Source organism: Pristiophorus japonicus, chromosome 7 (genome assembly GCF_044704955.1).
Source record: "Pristiophorus japonicus isolate sPriJap1 chromosome 7, sPriJap1.hap1, whole genome shotgun sequence".
Lineage (NCBI taxonomy): Eukaryota > Metazoa > Chordata > Chondrichthyes > Pristiophoridae > Pristiophorus > Pristiophorus japonicus.
The window spans coordinates 222,303,227-222,322,607 of record NC_091983.1 but is presented as its reverse complement, the minus strand read 5'-3'; the positions used below and the strand labels follow the sequence as shown (position 1 = coordinate 222,322,607).

Sequence of the window (19,381 nt, the reverse complement as noted above, 5' to 3'; positions counted from 1 at the left end):
GAGGGGGGGAAGGGTGGAGAGGGGGAGAAGGGTGGAGAGGGGGAGAAGGGTGGAGAGGGGGAGAAGGGTGGAGAGGGGGAGAAGGGGAGAAGGGTGGAGAAGGGGAGAAGGGTGGAGAGGGAGAGGGGGTGGAGAGGGGGGTGGGGTGGGGCGTAACACATTGCTACTTACAATATCTTTTATATGGGCATGGCTTCTGGATGAGCTGAATGAAGAGAGTCTTCTGTGTTTTGAGCTCGACTTCATGGCCGCACTGCAAAACAGAAAGGCTCAAATTCAGCAAATTAATCATGTCGTCAGGTGAGCTTTTACTCAATTAACTCCTCCATCCCCCACGTTAAGTTTTCATACTCTTCTCCCCCACCACAACTCCTGCTCTTCTGAACGGCACAACCTTACACTGGGTGGGGTGGGGGGTTAGAGGGGAGAAACAATCCCATAGGTTCTAACACCTCTTCCAAGTGGCCATCCGGGAGCAGAGACAGTGACGTCGGCAGGGTACTCGACCTTGGAGGGCATCACAGCAGAACGCAATCCTGCCCTCGGGGGTCGCCAATTCTGCTCGGTCATATTCCTGGAAGTTTCATCACATGACCTCCTGCCTCTGCCCGCCCCGTCTCGTCTCACAGTCCCGCCATTGGTCGACCGACACGTCCGTTCTCACAATGCCCCGCCTTCCCACTGCCAATTGGAAAGCAAAAGGACTCTGTTACCTGACCGGATAGGCAGTCCCTCGAAATCGAGGAAGACTTGCTTCCACTCTAAAAGTAAGTTCTCAGGTGGCTGTATAGACCAATCCGGGAATTACAGTCTCTGTCACAGGTGGGACAGACAGTGGTTGGAGGAAAGGGTGGTGGGGAGTCTGGTTTGCCGCACGCTCCTTCCGCTGTCTGCGCTTGGTTTCTGCATGCTCTTGGCGACGAGACTCGAGGTGCTCAGCGCTCTCCCGGATGCTCTTCCTCCACTTAGGGTGGTCTTTGGCCAGGGACTCCCAGGTGTCAGTGGGGATGTTACATTTTATCCTCGGAATCAACCTCGTGAATCTTCTCTGAACTGCCTCCAAAGCAAGTATATCCTTTCGCAAATATGGAAACCAAAACTGCACGCAGTATTCCAGGTGTGGCCTCACCAATACCCTGTATAGCTGTAGCAAGACTTCCCTGCTTTTATACTCCATCCCCTTTGCAATAAAGGCAAAGATACCATTGGCCTTCCTGATCACTTGCTGTACCTGCATACTATCCTTTTGTGTTTCATGCACAAGTACCCCCAGGTCCTGCTATACTGCAGCACTTTGCAATCTTTCTCCATTTAAATAATAACTTGCTCTTTGATTTTTTTCTGCCAAAGTGCATGACCTCACACTTTCCGACATTATACTCCAGCTGCCAAATTTTTGCCCACTCACTTAGCCTGTCTATGTCCTTTTGCAGATTTGTTGTGTCCTCCTCACACATTGCTTTTCCTCCCATTTTTGTATCGTCAGCAAACTTGGCTACATTACACTCAGTCCCTTCTTCCAAGTCGTTAATATAGATTGTAAATAGTTGGGGTCCCAGCACTGATCCCTGTGGCACCCCACTAGTTACTGGTTGACAACCAGAAAATGAACCATTTATCCTGACTCTCTGTTCTCTGTTAGTTAGCCAATCCTCTATCCATGCTAATATATTACCCCCAACCCGATGAACCTTTATCTTGTGCAGTAACCTTTTATGTGGCATTTTTCCAAATACCTTCTGGAAGTCCAAATACACATCCACTGGTTCCCCTTTATCCACCCTGTTCATTACATCCTCAAAGTACTCCAGCAAATTTGTCAAATGTGACTTCCCCTTCATAAAACCATGCTGACTCTGCCTGACCGAATTTTGCTTTTCCAAATATCCTGCTAGTGCTTCTTTAATAATGGATTCCAACATTTTCCCAACGACAGATGTTAGGCTAACTGGTCTATAGTTTCTGACCACACCAGCAGGGGGAGCCAGTGTTCAAAAGCTCCTCCTCCTCACCGCGATTGGTGGTAAAGGGCAGAATCACCTGTCGTGGTCGGAGACCAGGGCAAGGCGCCCATATTCCCAGGCCGTCTTCCTCAATAGAGAGAACAGTAAGATTGCTAACTGCAAAAAAAAATAGAAGACGTAAGTCAATGCAGATAAAGAAAAAAAAACACAGTGTACAGTCCCATACGTAACTTGAGAAGGACAGTCAGATGAAATGTAATCCAAGAAAGGATAAGGACTTACATTCAAAGTTAAACTATTAAAAGGAGGAGCAGAGACACTTAGGGGTTCAGCTACACAGATCTTTAAAAGTGAGAGGACAGGGTGAGAAAGCTACAAAAACAAAGCGTTTGTGTGTGATATATCCTTACAACACTAAGAAGCACACTGTTAAAGGGACCACGCACTAACAAAATCGGAGTGACTGCTGCCAACGACCAGAAGCTGCACAGAAGCCTCCTGCACATTAATACAGAAACTGCCATCATGTGACTGTTCCACATGACCCTTTTGTATTTACATCAGTAGTTGCATTGCATCAGTAGTCCACCAGGTGGAGCAGTAGTGCACTAGGGGGAGCTCTATTACAATGGGATTCTCGGTTTTGTAAACAGGAGGTGATGTTGAACCAATAATAAATCATTGGTTCGGCTCTGGCTAACACACAGTGTCCAGTTTGGGGCACTGCACTTCAGTGTAGGAGATCTGACAAAGCAGTTCAAAATTACGAGAGGCTCAGAAAAGGTAAACGGGGAAAAACTGTTTGCACGGGTTGGTGACTTGATAATTAGAGGGCATAAATGTATTACCAGTAACATAACAAAGGGAAAGATTAGGAGAACTGCAAAAACACAAGGGCGTTCCTAGGACATGCAATCAGCCTGCCAGAAACAGAATTCTCAGTCTGCTTTTAAAGGCCTCGCCCGTGGCCAGTGAGAACAGATGCTTTATGCAGAGGGTTGCTATTAATAGGTAACTTTCATATGAACGATCATTAATTTACAACACAGATGGAGGCCACTGGGCGTGTGCTTTTAAAACTGGCTAAATATTTGAAAAGGACAAACAAAGTTGCAGGGAAAGGGAAGAAGTGGACAGGTGTTTCAGAGAGCAGGCCCAAAGGCTGAATCAACGTTCCCGCTAAGCTGCACAGCTGCGCGGCGGTCTGGAGGCTCCGCGCGGGACGCTCACCGGCTTCTACAGGGCAGAAACTGCGCACGGTCCCAGTTAAAGGGACCAAGCACGAACAAAGTCGGAGTGACTTCTGCCAACGACCAGAAGCTGCGCAAAGCGTTCTGCACTTTAACCTGGAAGCTAATACTGATGATGTTTCGGCTTTTTTTCCCCACCCAGAGCCCACTCCCTTCCTGGCTTTTTTCCTACAAAGCCAACGACCAAAAGAAACACTTAAGACTGCGCATCCACCAAGATCTTCAACTTCGTTGGCAGCAGTCGCTGCCTTAATAAATGATGACTCCTTGGCACTAATTCATGGCAGGCTTGCTTCTAATCCATGACTGAATGAAAAGGAATCATTTTATTAAGGCTGAAAAACATCAAATGCAGCTTCAGTGCTCAAACTTTGAAGGTGTCTCTGTCCTAACTGTTACATCGTTATCTTGGGCCACCCCGACCTGTGTGAGAACACCTCTGCAGGTGGGGAGGATAAAAGAGCATACCACCACAACATCCAGCGCGAGCTGCTCCAAGTGTGCGACGGCTTCGAGGTGGGCGACTAAGTGACGTGATCAGGACCCAGGTCACTGTTTGCAGCGTGGGCAGGAGCATCGGCAGGGCCCTGGTAAAGCAGAGGAGCGGGAAGGTCGTGGCGGAGGTGCGGCGAGTGATCGTGGCTGAGATTCGGTGGGCGATCGGGGCGGCGACTGTTTGGTGCGGAGGTGCAGCGAATGTTTATGGCAGAGGAGCGGCGAATGAAGGTACGGGGCCCAGAAGAGCCAAGGGCCCAAGGGTAGCACGGGACAGCCCACACTGCGATATATGTGTGTGCACTAGGTCCGTGCAGCAGAGCAGGTCTCCAGTCATCCTGGTTAATCCTTACCACTGGATAAAGACCTAGCTCTGTCGAGCCCGTGTGGTGGCTGGTGTGCTGCAACGGTCACCACACGTTAAAAAAATCCACGCACAGGCATCTTCCACCCCCTCAATTGGAGTTCAGGACTGGAACATCGGGTCCGTCATTGAAATATCTGTGAACTCTTGTGGAAGCAAGTCATCCTCGTTCCAGGGACCGCCTATGATGATGATTAAAACTAATGTTTAAGGAAATGGCTCTTAACGTAGGTTTCAGTTCATCACCCACATTACATCAGTGACATACTTCATTTTCTGTAAAGCGCTTTGGGACATCCTGAGGTTGTGAAAGACACTAGAGAAATCTTAGTTCTTTCTTTTTGAAGACACAATGAGTGTGATCCTGTTGATGTCTATGCGAGATTCATTTCCTCAAGTAATCGTGCATCTTTTGGGTTTTAAACAAACTTAATCCCAATTGTGATTAACTCACTCCCCACAGAGTTACTCTGTGTGCAGAGCCCAAAACACATCCCACTGATGCCGAGCTTGACCCTCATCCTGGTCTTCAAATTCCTCCCTGGCCTCGCCTCTCCCTATCTCTGTAACCCCCCCTCCAGCCCGATACCCCTCCCTACCTCTGTAACCTCCTCTAGCCCTACACCCCTCCCTATCCCTGTAACCCCCTCGAGACCTACATCCCTCCCTATCTCTATAACCTCCTCCAGCCCTACACCCTCCCTATCTCTGCAACCCCCTCCTGCCCCAAACCCCTCCCTATCTCTGTAACCCTCTCCAGCCCTACACCCCTCCCTATCTCTGTAACCCTCTCCAGCCCTACACCCTCCCTATCTCTGTAACCCCCTCCAGCCCTACACCCCTCCCTATCTCTGTAATCCTCTCCAGCCCTACACCCCTCCCTATCTCTGTAACCCCCTCCTGCCCCAAACCCCTCCTTATCTCTGTAACCCCCTACAGCCCTACACCCCTCCCTATCTCTGCAACCCCCTCCTGCCCCAAACCCCTCCCTATCTCTGTAACCCTCTCCAGCCCTACACCCCTCCCTATCTCTGTAACCTCCTCCAGCCCTACACCCCTCCCTATCTCTGTAATCCTCTCCAGCCCCACAACTCTCCGAGATCTCTGCTCTACTCCCCTTCTGGCCTCCTGAGCATCCCCGATGTCCTTCACTCCACCATTGGCAGCTGTGCTCTGGAACTCCCTCCCTCAACCTCTCCGCCTCTCGATCTCTCTCTCCTCCTTTTAACACTTTCCTTAAAACCTTCCTCTTTGGCCACGCTTTCGGTCAGCTGCCCCAATATCTCTTTACATGGCTCGGTGTCAAACTGTATTTGGTAACGCTCCTGCGGAGCGCCTTGGGACATTTTACTACGTTATATAAAAGCAAGTTTGTTGTTACTGACTGGCGCAGGAGGCCACCTTGGAGAAGGGCGTCACTTACCCAGAAGATGATGAAGTAGATGAGCAGTACCATGGGGATACCTCCGAAGGCGACCCCCTGCAGTACGGTTGGCTCTCCCGATGTGTAATAGCAGTCGGTACCGTTGAATTTAATGTCCCTCAGGACTGCACGCCTCGTGCGTTTAACAGCCAAATCCACCGAGATGAGTGGGAGGTGGAGGGCAGCCATGTTCCAATAGTTTCATCTAGAAGGTCCCCAACAGAATCCAACAACAAAAATAAACAACATTTGGCAAACGACTCTTTCTTTCCTGCAATAAATGTCATTGAGTTATTGCTGACAGTTTCCCAGAATTGTACCTTCAGTTGTGTGGAGAAGTTGTGGACTGTTCTCCTTGGAGCAGAGAAGGTTGAGGGGTGATTTGATGGAGGTGTTCAAAATCATGAAGAGTTTTGATCGAGTAAGTAAGGAGAAACGGTTTCCAGTGTCAGGAGGGCCGGTAACCAGAGGACGCAGATTGAAGGTGATTGGCAAAGAACCAGAAGGGATTAGAGGCAACGAGGAAACAGTCATTTTTCTTTAAACGCAGTGAGTTGTTACGATCTGGAGCGCACTGCCTGACAGGGGAGTGGAAGGAGATTCAGCAAGAGGTTTCAAAATTAGATAAATACTTGAAAAGGAAAAATAATTGCAGGGTTGTGGGGAAAGAGCGGGGAGTGGGACTGATTGTAGAGCTCTTCGAAAGCACTGGCACAGGCACAAAGGGCCAAATGGCCTCCTTCTGTGCATCAAGATTCCATGATTCTTGATTCTATGATTCTATGATTCTAAGATTGTTTGATTAATTCCATGAGGTTATTTGGGCAAATTTCCATCCTTTTCTTCTCGGACGTGCTGTGAAAATGACCCAAGGGAACGTTGTCACTAACGGACGGACAGGACAAGACCCACGCTCTGTGCAGTTGCTACAGAACCATGTCAAACCAAGTCTGTCTCTGGAAATGTGCTTCAGAAAGGAAGCTGAGAATGGCGTGAATTGCCTTTATATAGCCGATTAACACGTCAGGGCATCTCAAAATACTTCACACAATTAATCACGTTTCAAGTGTGCAGTGGTTGTTATGCAGGAAATCACGATGAACATTTGTACATACAAGATCCCACAGACAACAATTGGTGGACTGGTCATGTAAATCTTTTTTTTTGGTGGTGACTGAAGCGCAATATTGTCATTAAAAACCCAACTGGTTCAGTAATGTCCTTTCAGGAAAGAGACCTGCCTCCGTACCCGGTCCGGCCTGTGTGTGACTCCAGTCCTACTCGATAAGGTTGGCTCTGAAAAGCGTTTTGATGTGACCTAGAAAACCACTCAGTCAGCTGTGGCTCAGTGCGTAGCCTCTTGTCTCTGAGTCAGATGGATATGGGATCAAGTTCCACTCCAGAGACTCGAGCACATAATCTAGGCTGACACTTCAGTGCAGTACTGAGGCAGTGCTGCACTGTCAGAGGTGCCGTCTTTCAGATGAGACCTTAAATCAAGGGTCATCTGCCCTCCCACGTGGATGTAAAAGATGCCATGAGAACATAAGAAATAGGAGCAGGAGTAAGCCATGCGGCCCCTCGAGCCTGCTCTGCCATTCAATAAGATCACGGTTGATCTTCAACCTCAACACACTTTCCCGCCCGATCTCCATACCCCTTGATTTCCCGAAAGACCAAAAATCTATCTATTTCAGATGTGAATGTACTCAACAACTGAGTATCCACAGACCTCTGGGGTAGAGCATTCCAAAGATTCACAACCCTCTCAGTTCGAAATGGCCAACCCCTTATCCTGAGACTGTGACCCCCTAGTTCTAGACTCTCCAGCCAGGGAAACAACCCCTCAGCATCTACGCGGTCAAACCCTGTAAGAATTTTATATGTTTCAATGAGATCACACCTCATTCTTCTAAACTCCAGAGAATAGCAGCCCATTTGGAAAGCAGTGACAGGATCTGTCCAAGTCAGCATGGATTTATGAAAGGGAAATCATGCTTGACAAATCTTCTGGAATTTTTTGAGGATGTAACTCGTAGAGTGGACAAGGGAGAACCAGTGGATGTGGTGTATTTGGACTTTCAAAAGGTCTTCGACAAGGTCCCACACAAGAGATTGGTGTGCAAAATCAAAGCACATGGTATTGGAGGTAATGTACTGGTGTGGATAGAGAACTGGTTGGCAGACAGGAAGCAGAGAGTTGGGATAAACAGATCCTTTTCGGAATGGGAGGCAGTGACTAGTGGAGTACCGCAGGGCTCAGTGCTGGGACCCCAGCTCTTTACAATATACATTAATGATTTGGATGAAGGAATTGAGTGTAATATCTCAAAGTTTGCAGATGACACTAAACTGGGTGGCGGTGTGAGCTGCAAGGAGGATGCTAAGAGGCTGCAGGGTGACTTGGACAGGTTAGGTGAGTGGGCAAATGCATGGCAGATGCAGTATAATGTGAATAAATGTGAGGTTATCCATTCTGGTGGCAAAGACACAAAGGCAGAATATTATCTGATTGGCAGCAGATTAAGAAAAGGGGAGGTGCAACGGGACCTGGGTGTCATGGTACATCAGTCATTGAAAGTTGGCATGCAGGTACAACAAGCGGTGAAGAAGGCAAATGGCATGTTGGCCTTCATAGCTAGGGGATTTGAGTATAGGAGCAGGAAGGTCTTACTGCAGTTGTACAGGGCCTTGGTGAGGCCTCACCTGGAATATTGTGTTCAGTTTTGGTCTCCTAATCTGAGGAAGGACGTTCTTGCTATTGAGGGAGTGCAGCGAAGGTTCACCAGACTGATTCCTGGGATGGCTGGACTGACATATGAGGAGAGACTGGATCAACTGGGTCTTTATACACTGGAGTTTAGAAGGACGAGAGGGGATTCTGACAGGACAGGACAGGTTAGATGCGGGAAGAATGTTCCCGATGTTGGGGAAGTCCAGAACCAGGGGACACAGTGTTAGGATACGGGGTAGCCATTTAGGACTGAGATGAGGAGAAACTTCTTCACTCAGAGAGTTGTTAACCTGTGGAATTCCCTGCCGCAGAGAGTTGTTGATGTCAGTTCATTGGATATATTCAAGAGGGAGTTAGATATGGCCCTTACGGCTAAAGGGATCAAGGGGTATCGAGAGAAAGCAGGAAAGGGGTACTGAGGTGAATGATCAGCCATGATCTTATTGAATGGTGGTGCAGGCTCGAAGGGCCGAATAGCCCACTCCTGCACCTATTTTCTATGTTTCCATGTTTCTATGAATAAGGCCCAGTCTACACAATCTCTCCTCATAGGACAACCAAGAATCAGTCTAGTGCACCTTCATTGCAACTCCTCCAAGGCAAGTATATGCTTCCTTAGGTAAGGAGACTAAAACTGTGCACAGTATTCCAGATGTGGTCTCACCAAATTGCAGTACAACTGCAGCAAGACTTCTTAACCCCCTTTGCAATAAACATACCATTTGCCTTCCTAATTGCTTGCTTACCTGAATGCTAACTTTCTGCGATTACTGTACAAGGACCCCCCCAGGTCCCTCTGAACATTTCCCAATCTCTCACCTTTCAAAAAAAATATTCTGCTTTTCTAGTTCACAACTCCAAGCTGGCCTCCTGCGTTGGTAATTTCACTTTTCCCCACGTTATACACCACACCGCGGGAATTAAACTAAAGGCTCGGCCGAGGACACCCAACTCCGCAGCGGTGCGCAGGTGCACGTGCCGACAGGTGGTGGTGGGGAACCGGTGGGGCCGTCGCCCGTCCAGCCCACCTGCCTCCGCTCAAACCAATAGGCATCGCTGCAACTGGAATCTGAACAAAAACTCACCGATTCAGTGGCTTGGAAATAGTTTGCGGGGTGGGTGGGGGGCGCGGTCAAACCCCAGCTTAAAATTCTCAGCCTCTCACATCCCACTCGCTAAAGAGACTGCTAGCGGCAAGGCTACAAGTCAAAGGAGGGGGTTGGAATTATAACCCACATTTCCTGTGGGAGCAGGACGCGGGAGCACACCTAACATAGCCCTGCAAAGACTTAGGCTAGAAGTTCGGTATGGCCCGCGTTGAGGCAGTGATGGCGCCCGTTGCGTTACCGTTAGCGCCGGGCGAGGTCTACCGCCTCAAAGTGCGATATTCAGTTGTATACCCCCCAAAGAGGAGAGGGGAACGTGGAGAAAAGCGTTTCACACTCCTCTTCAGGCACTAACGGAGCGATAGCGCAGGAGGCCGACTCAATCGGTTGGCCCTAGGACGCCGGGATCCGAGCGCCTGAAGATGAAAAAAGAATCCCGGTGAAAAAATGTCAAGAAACCTCACCCGCACTTCCCCACGACTGCAACAAATAAATAGACGTTTGAATACTGAGATTTCAGCACTGACCTTGCACACCGGACGATATCGCTCCGAGACCGTCGCTAGACCGACTGCTTTCCCCCGCCGTGTCAGCGCCAGGCGCTACCGCAGGCGGGAGATTGTTGCACACTCGGTGATGTCACCCAGTGGGCGGGGCTAGTGAGCGCAGCGCAAACTGTCAGCGCCGCCGCCAAACCCTCGCTGACATTGGCGGCAGGAGCTGGCAACGCGGCGCTCGGGCGGGAGGTGTTTAGCGCCCCTCTCTGGCACTAATGGTGGCGCTAAACAGCCGAATTTCTCCCCCTTAGTGTCCCGTTCCTGCCCGCCTCCGTCTTAACATAACCACTACACTACAGTTCCCAGGGGCGATAGTTCGCAGGCTCGAGGGGCCAAATGGCCTACACCTGCTCCTATTTCTTATGTACGTACAGGCATACTATGTGGAGGCATCAGGCGGGACAGAAAGGGGACAAGAATGGGGACAAAAGTGTGAAATTACAAGCTGGAAACTTTACATTCTCTCTGAAACATGGCAGGTGAGTGGGGATTTTCGCCAGCTCTGGGGAAATGAATTGATCTTGGGGCTGGTTCATACACAGGATCCATTGTTGAATCCACTGGTGCCCCATCTACTTACAACCCCCCACGGGATTCTCCAGTTGGTTTCCCACTCCATTGCGGGTCAGCCTTGGCTCAGACGGTAACTCTCTGGGCCAGAAGGACTCTGAGACTTGAGCACGTAGGATGCTTCCATTTGTGAGGGTGCTTCCACTTGTGGGGGAGCCCAGAACTAGGGGCCATAAATATAAGAGAGTCGCTAATAAATCCAATGGGGAATTCAGGAGAAACTTCTTTACCCAGAGAGTGCAGTACAGAAGGACCTGGGGGTACTTGTGCAGGAAACACAAAAGGATAGTATGCTGGTACAGCAAGTGATCAGGAAGGCCTTTATTGCAAAGGGAATGGAACATAAAAGCAGGGAATTCACTGCCTCAGAGAGCTGTGGAAGCTGGGACATTGAATAAATTTAAGACAGAAATAGTCAGTTTCTTAAACGATAAAGGGTTATGGGGACCGGGCAGGGAAGTGGAGCCGAGTCCATGATCGGATCAGCCATGATCTTATTGAATGGCGGAGCAGGCTCGAGGGGCTGTATGGCCTACTCCTGCTCCTATTCCTTATGTTCTTATGTAATACTGAAATTGGATCTCAGTCTTGAAAGTTCCAGTTGGCCCAGCATCCGTAGCCTTTTGGGGGGAGGGAGTTCTGGATTTCCACTAACCTGCTTCCTCATATCAGGTGTCAATGGCCTAGCTCTAATTTTAAGATCAGGCCTCCTTGTTCTGAATTTCCCCAGTAGAGGAAGTCATTTCTGTGCATCTACCCGATCGAATCCTATCATTTCAAAGACCTTGATTAGATGACCCCTCAATCTTCTATACTCAAGGCAATACCAACTAAGTTTACACAGTGGCTACATTTCAAGAGCAATTCATTTACTGTAAAGAGCTTTGGGGTGTAACAGGCACTATATTGGTGCAAATTCTTTGTTTCAACATTCTTCAACACCATTTGTACCCGGACGCTGTGTGTCCATAAAGAAACTGGGGTGAGGAAGAGAAAGAGACAACATTAAGAGCATTTTTCCCAACTGTCCCTTTAATAAGGTCATTTCCTGAAAGTAATTTAATCGGCAACAGCGAGCTGTATGAGAATGAGTCAGCTGTGGCTCAGCGGCAACAGCCTGGTGTGAGTGTGGAGCTTCAGACTTCAGCCATTGATCTAGGCTGACACTCCCAGTGCAGTACTGAGGGAGCGCTGCACTGTCGGAGGGGCCGTCTTTTGGATGAAATTTTAAACCGAGGCCCCGTCTGCTCCCTCAGGTGGACGTAAAAGATCCCGTGGCATTACTTTGATAGAACAGCAGGGGAGTTATCCCCGGGGTCCTTGGCCAATCATCATCATAGGCAGTCCCTCGGAAACAAGGAGGGCTTGCTTCCACTCCTGAAGTGAGTTCTTTGGTGGTTGAGTAGTGCCATGGGATCTTTTACGTCCACCTGAGAGGGCAGACGGGGCCTCGGTTTAACGTCTCATCCAAAAGACGGCACCTCCGACAGTGCAGCACTCCCTCAGCACTGCACTGTGAACAGCCAATATTTATCCCTCAATCAACATCACTAAACCAAATTATCTGGGTCATTATCACGTTGCTGTTTGTGGGAGCTTGCTGTGCGCAAACTGGCTGCTGCGTTTCCTACAGTCGAACAGTGACTGCACTTCACAAAGTACTGTTATTGCACATGCCCAGGTTATGAGAGGCATTATGGAAATGCAAGCTCTTGGTATTAACCCCTTGATACGACTTTAAACTGCCAAGCAGAACCAAAACAGGGAAGTAAAATCTCACCAGGGTTACTGGGGGTGGGATACAACAAGTGATTTATGTCGTGGATGTGTGTGCTCAAGTCCCTGGAGTGGGTCTTGAACCCACGACCCTTCTGACTGCTTTGATGTGCACCGGGATGGTTTGATAGCTGACCCCTTTCCTCCCTCCCATTATTTTTATATTTAAAAAAAAATCCTTCTCACCAGTATAGAATCGATGTCCCTTCTCAGCCGGGACTCACACACACACTCTCACACACACACACACACACACACACACACAAAGATTAAAATTTAAGATGGTGAAAAACTTTTTCCAAAAGTTACCGCGCGTCACGTGTCCAGGTGCACCAGCTCCTTCGTTAGTTTCACTTTGACGAAACTGACTAAAGAGCGGATCCGAGAGAGGGGGCGATACAGCAAGGTACCCACTGCATCTTCAGCACCCCCGAGGGCAAGCAGACGTGGCCATAAATGCTACACACAAAGGACAAGGGAGCCCTCCCTGTGTACCTCTGCCCACACACCTGTGGCTGTGAACCTGTTGCTGGTTGTGGAGAGAGAGGGCAACAAACTCACCTGCTGTTGACTCCTCTAACTCCCCTGCGCTCGATCTCTCGAGTTTTCCGACCCGCTTGACATCTCTCTGAACTCAACCCTTGTCTTTCCAACACACAACGCAAACATTTCCTGTGCCCATGCGCGCTTCCTGCAAACCGACTGCCGGTTCCCACCCACCGAAAGCAAGTGCCCTTGGCCTGAACCCCACGAGCATTCCCCAGCACACCTCACTGCATCACAGGAAAGGACAGACTTTCATTTACATAGCGCCTTTCACCACCTCAGAACTGCGGCCAATTCAGTACTTTTTGGAGTGTAGTCGCTGTTGTAATGTGAGACTCGCAACCGCTAATTTGCGCACAGCAAGCTCCCACAAACAACGATGACCATTCGATTCTATACTGGTGATAATGACCAGATAGTCTGTTTTTTTTTTAGTGATGTTGGTTGAGGGATAAATATTGGCCAGGACACCGGGAATAACTCCCCTGCTCCTCTTCGAAATAGTGGCCATGGGGTCTTTTACATCCGCCTGAGAGAGCAGACGGGGCCTCGGTTTAACGTCTGATCCGAAAGACGGCACCTCCGACAGTGCAGCACTCCACTGGAGTCAATTCCACATCTGTCTGTGAAGAAGCTTCTTTTTTCACAGCGCTTTGCTTTTAACGAGTTTAGTTTGAGCTTACATTCCCTTGTCCTGGATTCCCTTAGCAAAGGAATTCCAATCTGCCCCATGCATTAAAGAAAGAAGGAGCGTATATTTATATATCGCCTTTCACCACCTCAGTACGTCCCAAAGCGCTTTACAGCCACTTTAAATTAAACCCCATTTACCCCACTTTGATCCATATCCCTTGATACCCTTACCACACAAAAACTTATCCGTCTCAGTCTTGAAAGCTCCAATTGACCCCCAGCATCCCCAGCTTTTTGGGGGCGAGAGTTCCAGATTCCCACTGCCCTTTGTGTGATAAGTGCTTCCTGACATCACCCCTGAGTGGCCGAGCTCGAATTTTAAGATCATGCCTCCTTATTCTGCCACCCGCCCCCACCAGAGGAAATAGTTTCACTCTATCTATCCTGTCAACTCTTTTAATCATTCGAAACACCTCGCTCAGATTACCCCTTAATTTCCTCCACTCCAGAGAATAGTTTATGCAACCTATTCTCATACTTTAACCCTTTCAACCCCGATACCATTCTGATATCAAGTTTAGAATCCCGTCAATGTCATCATCATCATAGGCACTCTCTCGAAATCCACTCGAAACATGAGTTCTCAGGTGACTGAAGAGTCCAATACGGGAATTACAGTCCCTGTCACAGGTGGGACAGACAGTGGTTGGAGGAAAGGGTGGGTGGGGAGTCTGGTTTGCCACACGTTCCTTCCGCTGCCTGCGCTTGGTTTCTGCATGCTCTCGGCGACGAGACTCGAGGTGCTCAGCGCCCTCCCGGATGCACTTCCTCCACTTAGGGTGGTCTTTGGCCAGGGACTCCCAGGTGTCGGTGGGGATGTTGCACTTTATCAGGGAGGCTTTGAGGGTGTCCATGTAACATTTCCTCTGCCCACCTGGGGCTCACTTGCCGTGTGAGTTCCGAGTAGAGCGCTTGCTTTGGGAGTCTCGTGTCAGGCATGCAAATCAACGGAGCTGATCAAGTGTGGTCAGTGCTTCGATGCTGGGGATGTTGGCCTGATGAAAGACGCTAACGTTGGTGCGTCTGTCCTCACAGGGATTTGCAGGATCTTGCAGAGACATCGTTGGTGGTATTTCTCCAGCGATTTGAGATGTCTACTGTATATGGTCCACATCTCTGAGCCATACAGGAGGGCGGGTATCACTACAGCCCTGTAGAACATGAGCTTGGTGGCAGATTTGAGGGCCTGGTCTTCGAACACTCTTTTCCTCAGGCGGCCGAAGGCTGCGCTGGCGCACTGGAACCTCGTCATCAATGTATGCCCTTATTGATAGTAGGCTCCCGACATATGGGAAATGGTCCACGGTGTCCAGGGCCACGCCGTGGATCTTGATGACTGGGAGGTAGCGCTGTGTGGCGAGGACAGACTGGTGGAGGACCTTTGTCTTACGGATGTTTAGCATAAGGCCCATGCTTTTGTACGTCTCGGTGAAGATGTTGACTATGACTTGGAGTTCAGTTTCTGTATGTGGCAGACGCAGGTGACATCCGCGTACTGTAGCTCGACGACAGAGGTTGGGGTGGTCTTGGACCTGGCCTGGAGACGGCGTAGGTTGAACAGGTTCCCACTGCTTCTGTAGTTTAGTTCCACTCCAGCGGGGAGCTCGTTGAGCGTGCAGTGGAGCATGGTAGCGAGGAAGATTGAGAAGAAGGTTGGCGCACTGACTCTAACAAACCTTATTGTTCTGATTGAGGATTTGTTCACCAGTCAGGCAGCAGCCCTGTTCCAAAACTCCAGGCTCGCAGAATTCACATGGGATGAGCCAACGAGTAGGAGAACGCGGCACGGAACTGTGATATCTTCACAGAGCACAACACACACAGCTCCTAACATGGCAGGCAGCTCTCTCGGAAGCCTCCGGAATCTGCCTGGTTCTGTTTATTATTAACTCTGCACTTGCAGTACACAATACGTCCACATCCACAGTGTGGAGCTACAAACATTACAAGCTTACAGACATTATAGGAACCAAGGGCAGGATGATTAGGGACCAGAAAACCCGTTGCATTGGCTCAGGGCGGCCAAATCCTGTATGAAGGTGGGGTGGTGAGCCACACAGGGCTCAGAACCACAGCTCGAGTGGCCCAGCATGTGCTTGGTTAGTCGGGAAGGACATTCCTGCTCCTGCTGTGACATTTGGAAACGTCCTAGTGCAAATCCCTCAACCCTGGCCGAAGTTGGTAATATAAACGGTGCCACTTGGAAACGGTGCTGCCCCAGACCATAGTGGACCCGGTGATTGCCTGCCAGTTTTGTTGGATAAAGAAAGAAGGATTTGCATTTCTATAGCTCCTTTCTTGACCTGAGGACGCCCCAAAGCGCTTTACAGCCAATGACGTACTTTTGAAGTGTAGTCACTGTTGTAATGTGGGAAACGCAGCAGCCAATCTGCGTACAAGCAAGCTCACACAAACAGCAATGTGATAATGACCAGATCTCTGTTTCTGTTATGTTGATTGAGGGATAAAGATTGGCCTGGACACCGGGAATAACTCCCCTGCTCTTCTTCAAAATAGTGCCATGGGATCTTTTACATCCACCTGAGAGAGCAGATGGGGCCTCGGTTTAATGCCTTATCTGAAAGATGGCACCTCCGATAAGGCAGCGCATCCAACAGTGCAGCGCTCCCTCAGTACCGCACTGGAGAGTCAGCCTCAGGTTTTGTGCTCAAGTCCCTGAAGTGGGGCTTGAAACCACAACTTGCCAAATCAGCGGTGAGAGTGCTGCCCACTGAGCCACAGCTGACACAATCCGGCAACTGAATAGGGAATGAGGATGTGGGGAAAGGTAAACAGGGTTGAGAGGGAGGGGCGGGTGAGTGAGGGGAGGGGGAAACATTATATAAGGGCTCAGTTCCGAAACCGGCACTGCCATGTTATATATAAAAGCACCTTAACTGGGCATAGACAGAGGGTCATAGGGACTTAGGAATTGCCAAATAAAGAAAGACCAAGGTCCATTGAGTCCATCACCTTGTACCTGGTAGTCGCATTTTACATAAGAACATAAGAAATAGGAGCAGGAGTAGGCCATACGGCCCCTTGAGCCTGCTCCGCCATTTAATACGATCATGGCTGATCCGATCATGGACTCAGCTCCACTTCCCTGTCCGCTTCCCATAACCCCTTATCCCCTTATCGTTTAAGAAACTGTCTATTTCTGTCTTAAATTAATTCAATGTCCCAGCTTCCACAGCTCCCTGAGGCAGCAACTTCCACAGATTTACAACCTTCTGAGAGAAGAAATTTCTCCTCATCTCAGTTTTAAATGGGCGGCCCCTTATTCTAAGATCATGCCCTCTAGTTCTAGTCTCCCCCATCAGCGGAAACATCCTCGCTGCATCCACCTTGTCAAGCCCCCTCATAATCTTATACATTTCGATAAGATCACCTCTCATTCTTCTGAATTCCAGTGAGTAGAGTCCCAACCTACTCAACCTTTCCTCATAAGTCAACCCCCTCATCTCCGGAATCAACCTAGTGAACCTTCTCTGAACTGCCTCCAAAGCAAGTATATCCTTTCATAGTCAGTGTTCTCGCTCAGGCCAACATCCCCGGCATCGAAGCACTGACCACGTTTGATCAGCTTCGCTGGGCGGGCCACATTGTTCGCATGCCTGACACGAGACCCCCAAACAAGCGCTCTACTCGGAACTCCTACACGGCAAGCGAGCCCCAGGTGGGCAGAGGAAACGCTTCAAGGACACCCTCAAAGCCTCCCTGATATAGTGCAACATCCCCACCGACACCTGGGAATCCCCGGCCCAAGACCGCCCTAAGTGGAGGAAGAGCATCCAGGAAGGCGCTGAGCACCTCGAGTCTCGTCGCCGAGAGCATGCAGAAATCAAGTGTCGACAGCGGAAGGAGCGCGTGGCAAACCCAGGCACCACACCCACCTGTTCCTCCGGTCACTGTCTGCCCCACCTGTGACAGAGATTGTCGGTCCCGCATCAGACTCTTCAGTCACCTGAGAACTCATTCCTAATGTGGAAGCAAGTCATCTTCAACTCCGAGGGGCTGCCTAAGAAGAAGGCATGATACAATGATGTTGGAGTTGTTGGCCGATATCAGCAATGAATCTCTATCAATGCATCTACACCAGACCCGGACATGAGGCGAGGTAACCACACCGCCCCCCCACCCAGGTGTGGAGAGCTTTGGGACCCAGAGGCCCAAAGTCACCTGTCCCTGCAGAGCATGCCATACTCACCATATGTCATGTCTCAGATTACTCATGCACTGGATCCCAAACTAACCTTCGTACTCTGGTATGATTCGACGGCCATATAACTGGCTGGTTCCTTCAGCGCTGAGGTAGTAAGAGCAGCTGTTCCACCCGTTGCAAATGTTTACCGAACACAAGTCAGGGAAGGGCTCGCTGCCCTGTCGGCAGGATTCAATCAGTGGGGACTGATAGGAACATCGGAAATGCCAGACGATAAAAGACCGCGGTCCATCCAGTTCACCTTCTATCATCCTGGTAGTCACACGATATATCACCAACGATGTCTCCGCAAGATCCTGTAAATGCCCTGGGAGGACAGGCGCACCAACATCAATCAATGTCCTCGACCAGGCTAACATCCCCAGTATTGAAGCACTGACCACTCGATCAGCTTCGCTGGGCAGGCCACATAGTTCGCATGCCAGATACGAGACTCCCTAAGCAAATGCTTTATGCGGAGCTCCTTCATGGTAAACGAGCCAAAGGAGGACAGCGGAAACATAACAAGGACACCCTCAAAGCCTCCCTGGTAAAGTGCGACATCACCACTGACACCTGGGAGACCCTGGCCGAAGACCGCCCGAGGTGGAGAAAGTGCATCTGGGAGGGCATTGAGTTCTTCGAGTCTCAACGCAAAGAGTGCAAAGAGGTCAAGCGCAGACAGCGGAAGGAGCACGTGGCAAACCAGCCCCACCCACCCCTTCCCCCGACAAATGTCTGTCCCACCTGTGACAGAGTCCGTGGCTCTCGTATCGCACTGTTCAGCCATCAAAGAACTCACTTTGGGAGTGGAAGCAAGTCTTTCTCGATTCCGATGATGATGATGATGATGGGTCACACGATACAATAATGGCGTCATTGACTGACTATAGCAATTAACCTCTATCAATGAGTCTCCACCAGACCCAGACATGAGGTGAGCAAACCCCCCCCTAGTGGTGGAGGACTTTGGGACCCAGAGGCCCAAAGTCACCTGCTCCTCCCGAGCTGATCATTGATGTTGGTATATAGTCTGCGGAGTGAAAGGAACATGCCCGATTTGTCCAATTTCCCTTGAAACTCCCTCCTACCCTCTCTGTTGTGTTTGGCAATGCTCTTGTGACCTTGCCTTTCCCAGCTCGCCGGCTCCTCCTCGTGGTCGTGAAGAAAATGACAGGCAGCTTCACGTTGAATAAAAGGCCGTGGCATTTAAAGCAGGTGTGAGAGATCTTCTTTTAAAGAACATAAGTAAAAACATGAGAACAATAGAAATAGGAGCAGGAGTAGGCCATACAGCCCCTCAAGCCTGGTCCGCCATTCAATAAGATCATGGCTGATCTGATCATAGACTCAGCTCCACTTCCCTGCCCGCTCCCCATAACCCCTTATTCCCTTATCGCTCAAAAATCTGCTTATCTCCGCCTTAAATATATTCAATGACCCAGCTTCCACAGCTCTCTGGGGCAGAGAATTCCATAGATTTACAACCCTCTGAGAGAACAAATTCCTCCTCATCTCGGTTTTAAATGGGCGCTCTCTTATTCTAAGACCATGTCCCCTAGTTTTAGTTTACCCTATGAGTGGAAATATCCTCTCTGCATCCACCTTGTCAAGCCCCCTCATTATCTTATACGTTTCAATAAGATCACCTCTCATTCTTCTGAATTCCCAATGAGTAGAGGCCCAAACTACTCAATCT

The 19,381-nt window shown here is 49.6% G+C and overlaps 1 protein-coding gene across 1 annotated transcript in view; it reads right to left on the bottom strand.

Annotated features, from left to right (window-relative positions):
- The window catches only part of LOC139266942 (CSC1-like protein 2), an 83,081-nt gene extending 70,163 nt beyond the window's left edge, over positions 1-12,918 (bottom strand). The window contains exons 1-4 of the mRNA XM_070884579.1: positions 12,801-12,918; positions 5,497-5,701; positions 2,041-2,120; positions 172-253 (exon numbers count right to left, since the gene is read on the bottom strand). Coding sequence (XP_070740680.1) covers positions 172-253; positions 2,041-2,120; positions 5,497-5,685 — 351 coding nt within the window. The 5' untranslated portion in view covers positions 5,686-5,701; positions 12,801-12,918. The remainder of the gene's footprint in view (positions 1-171; positions 254-2,040; positions 2,121-5,496; positions 5,702-12,800) is intronic.
- Between the last annotated feature and the right edge of the window lie 6,463 nt (positions 12,919-19,381).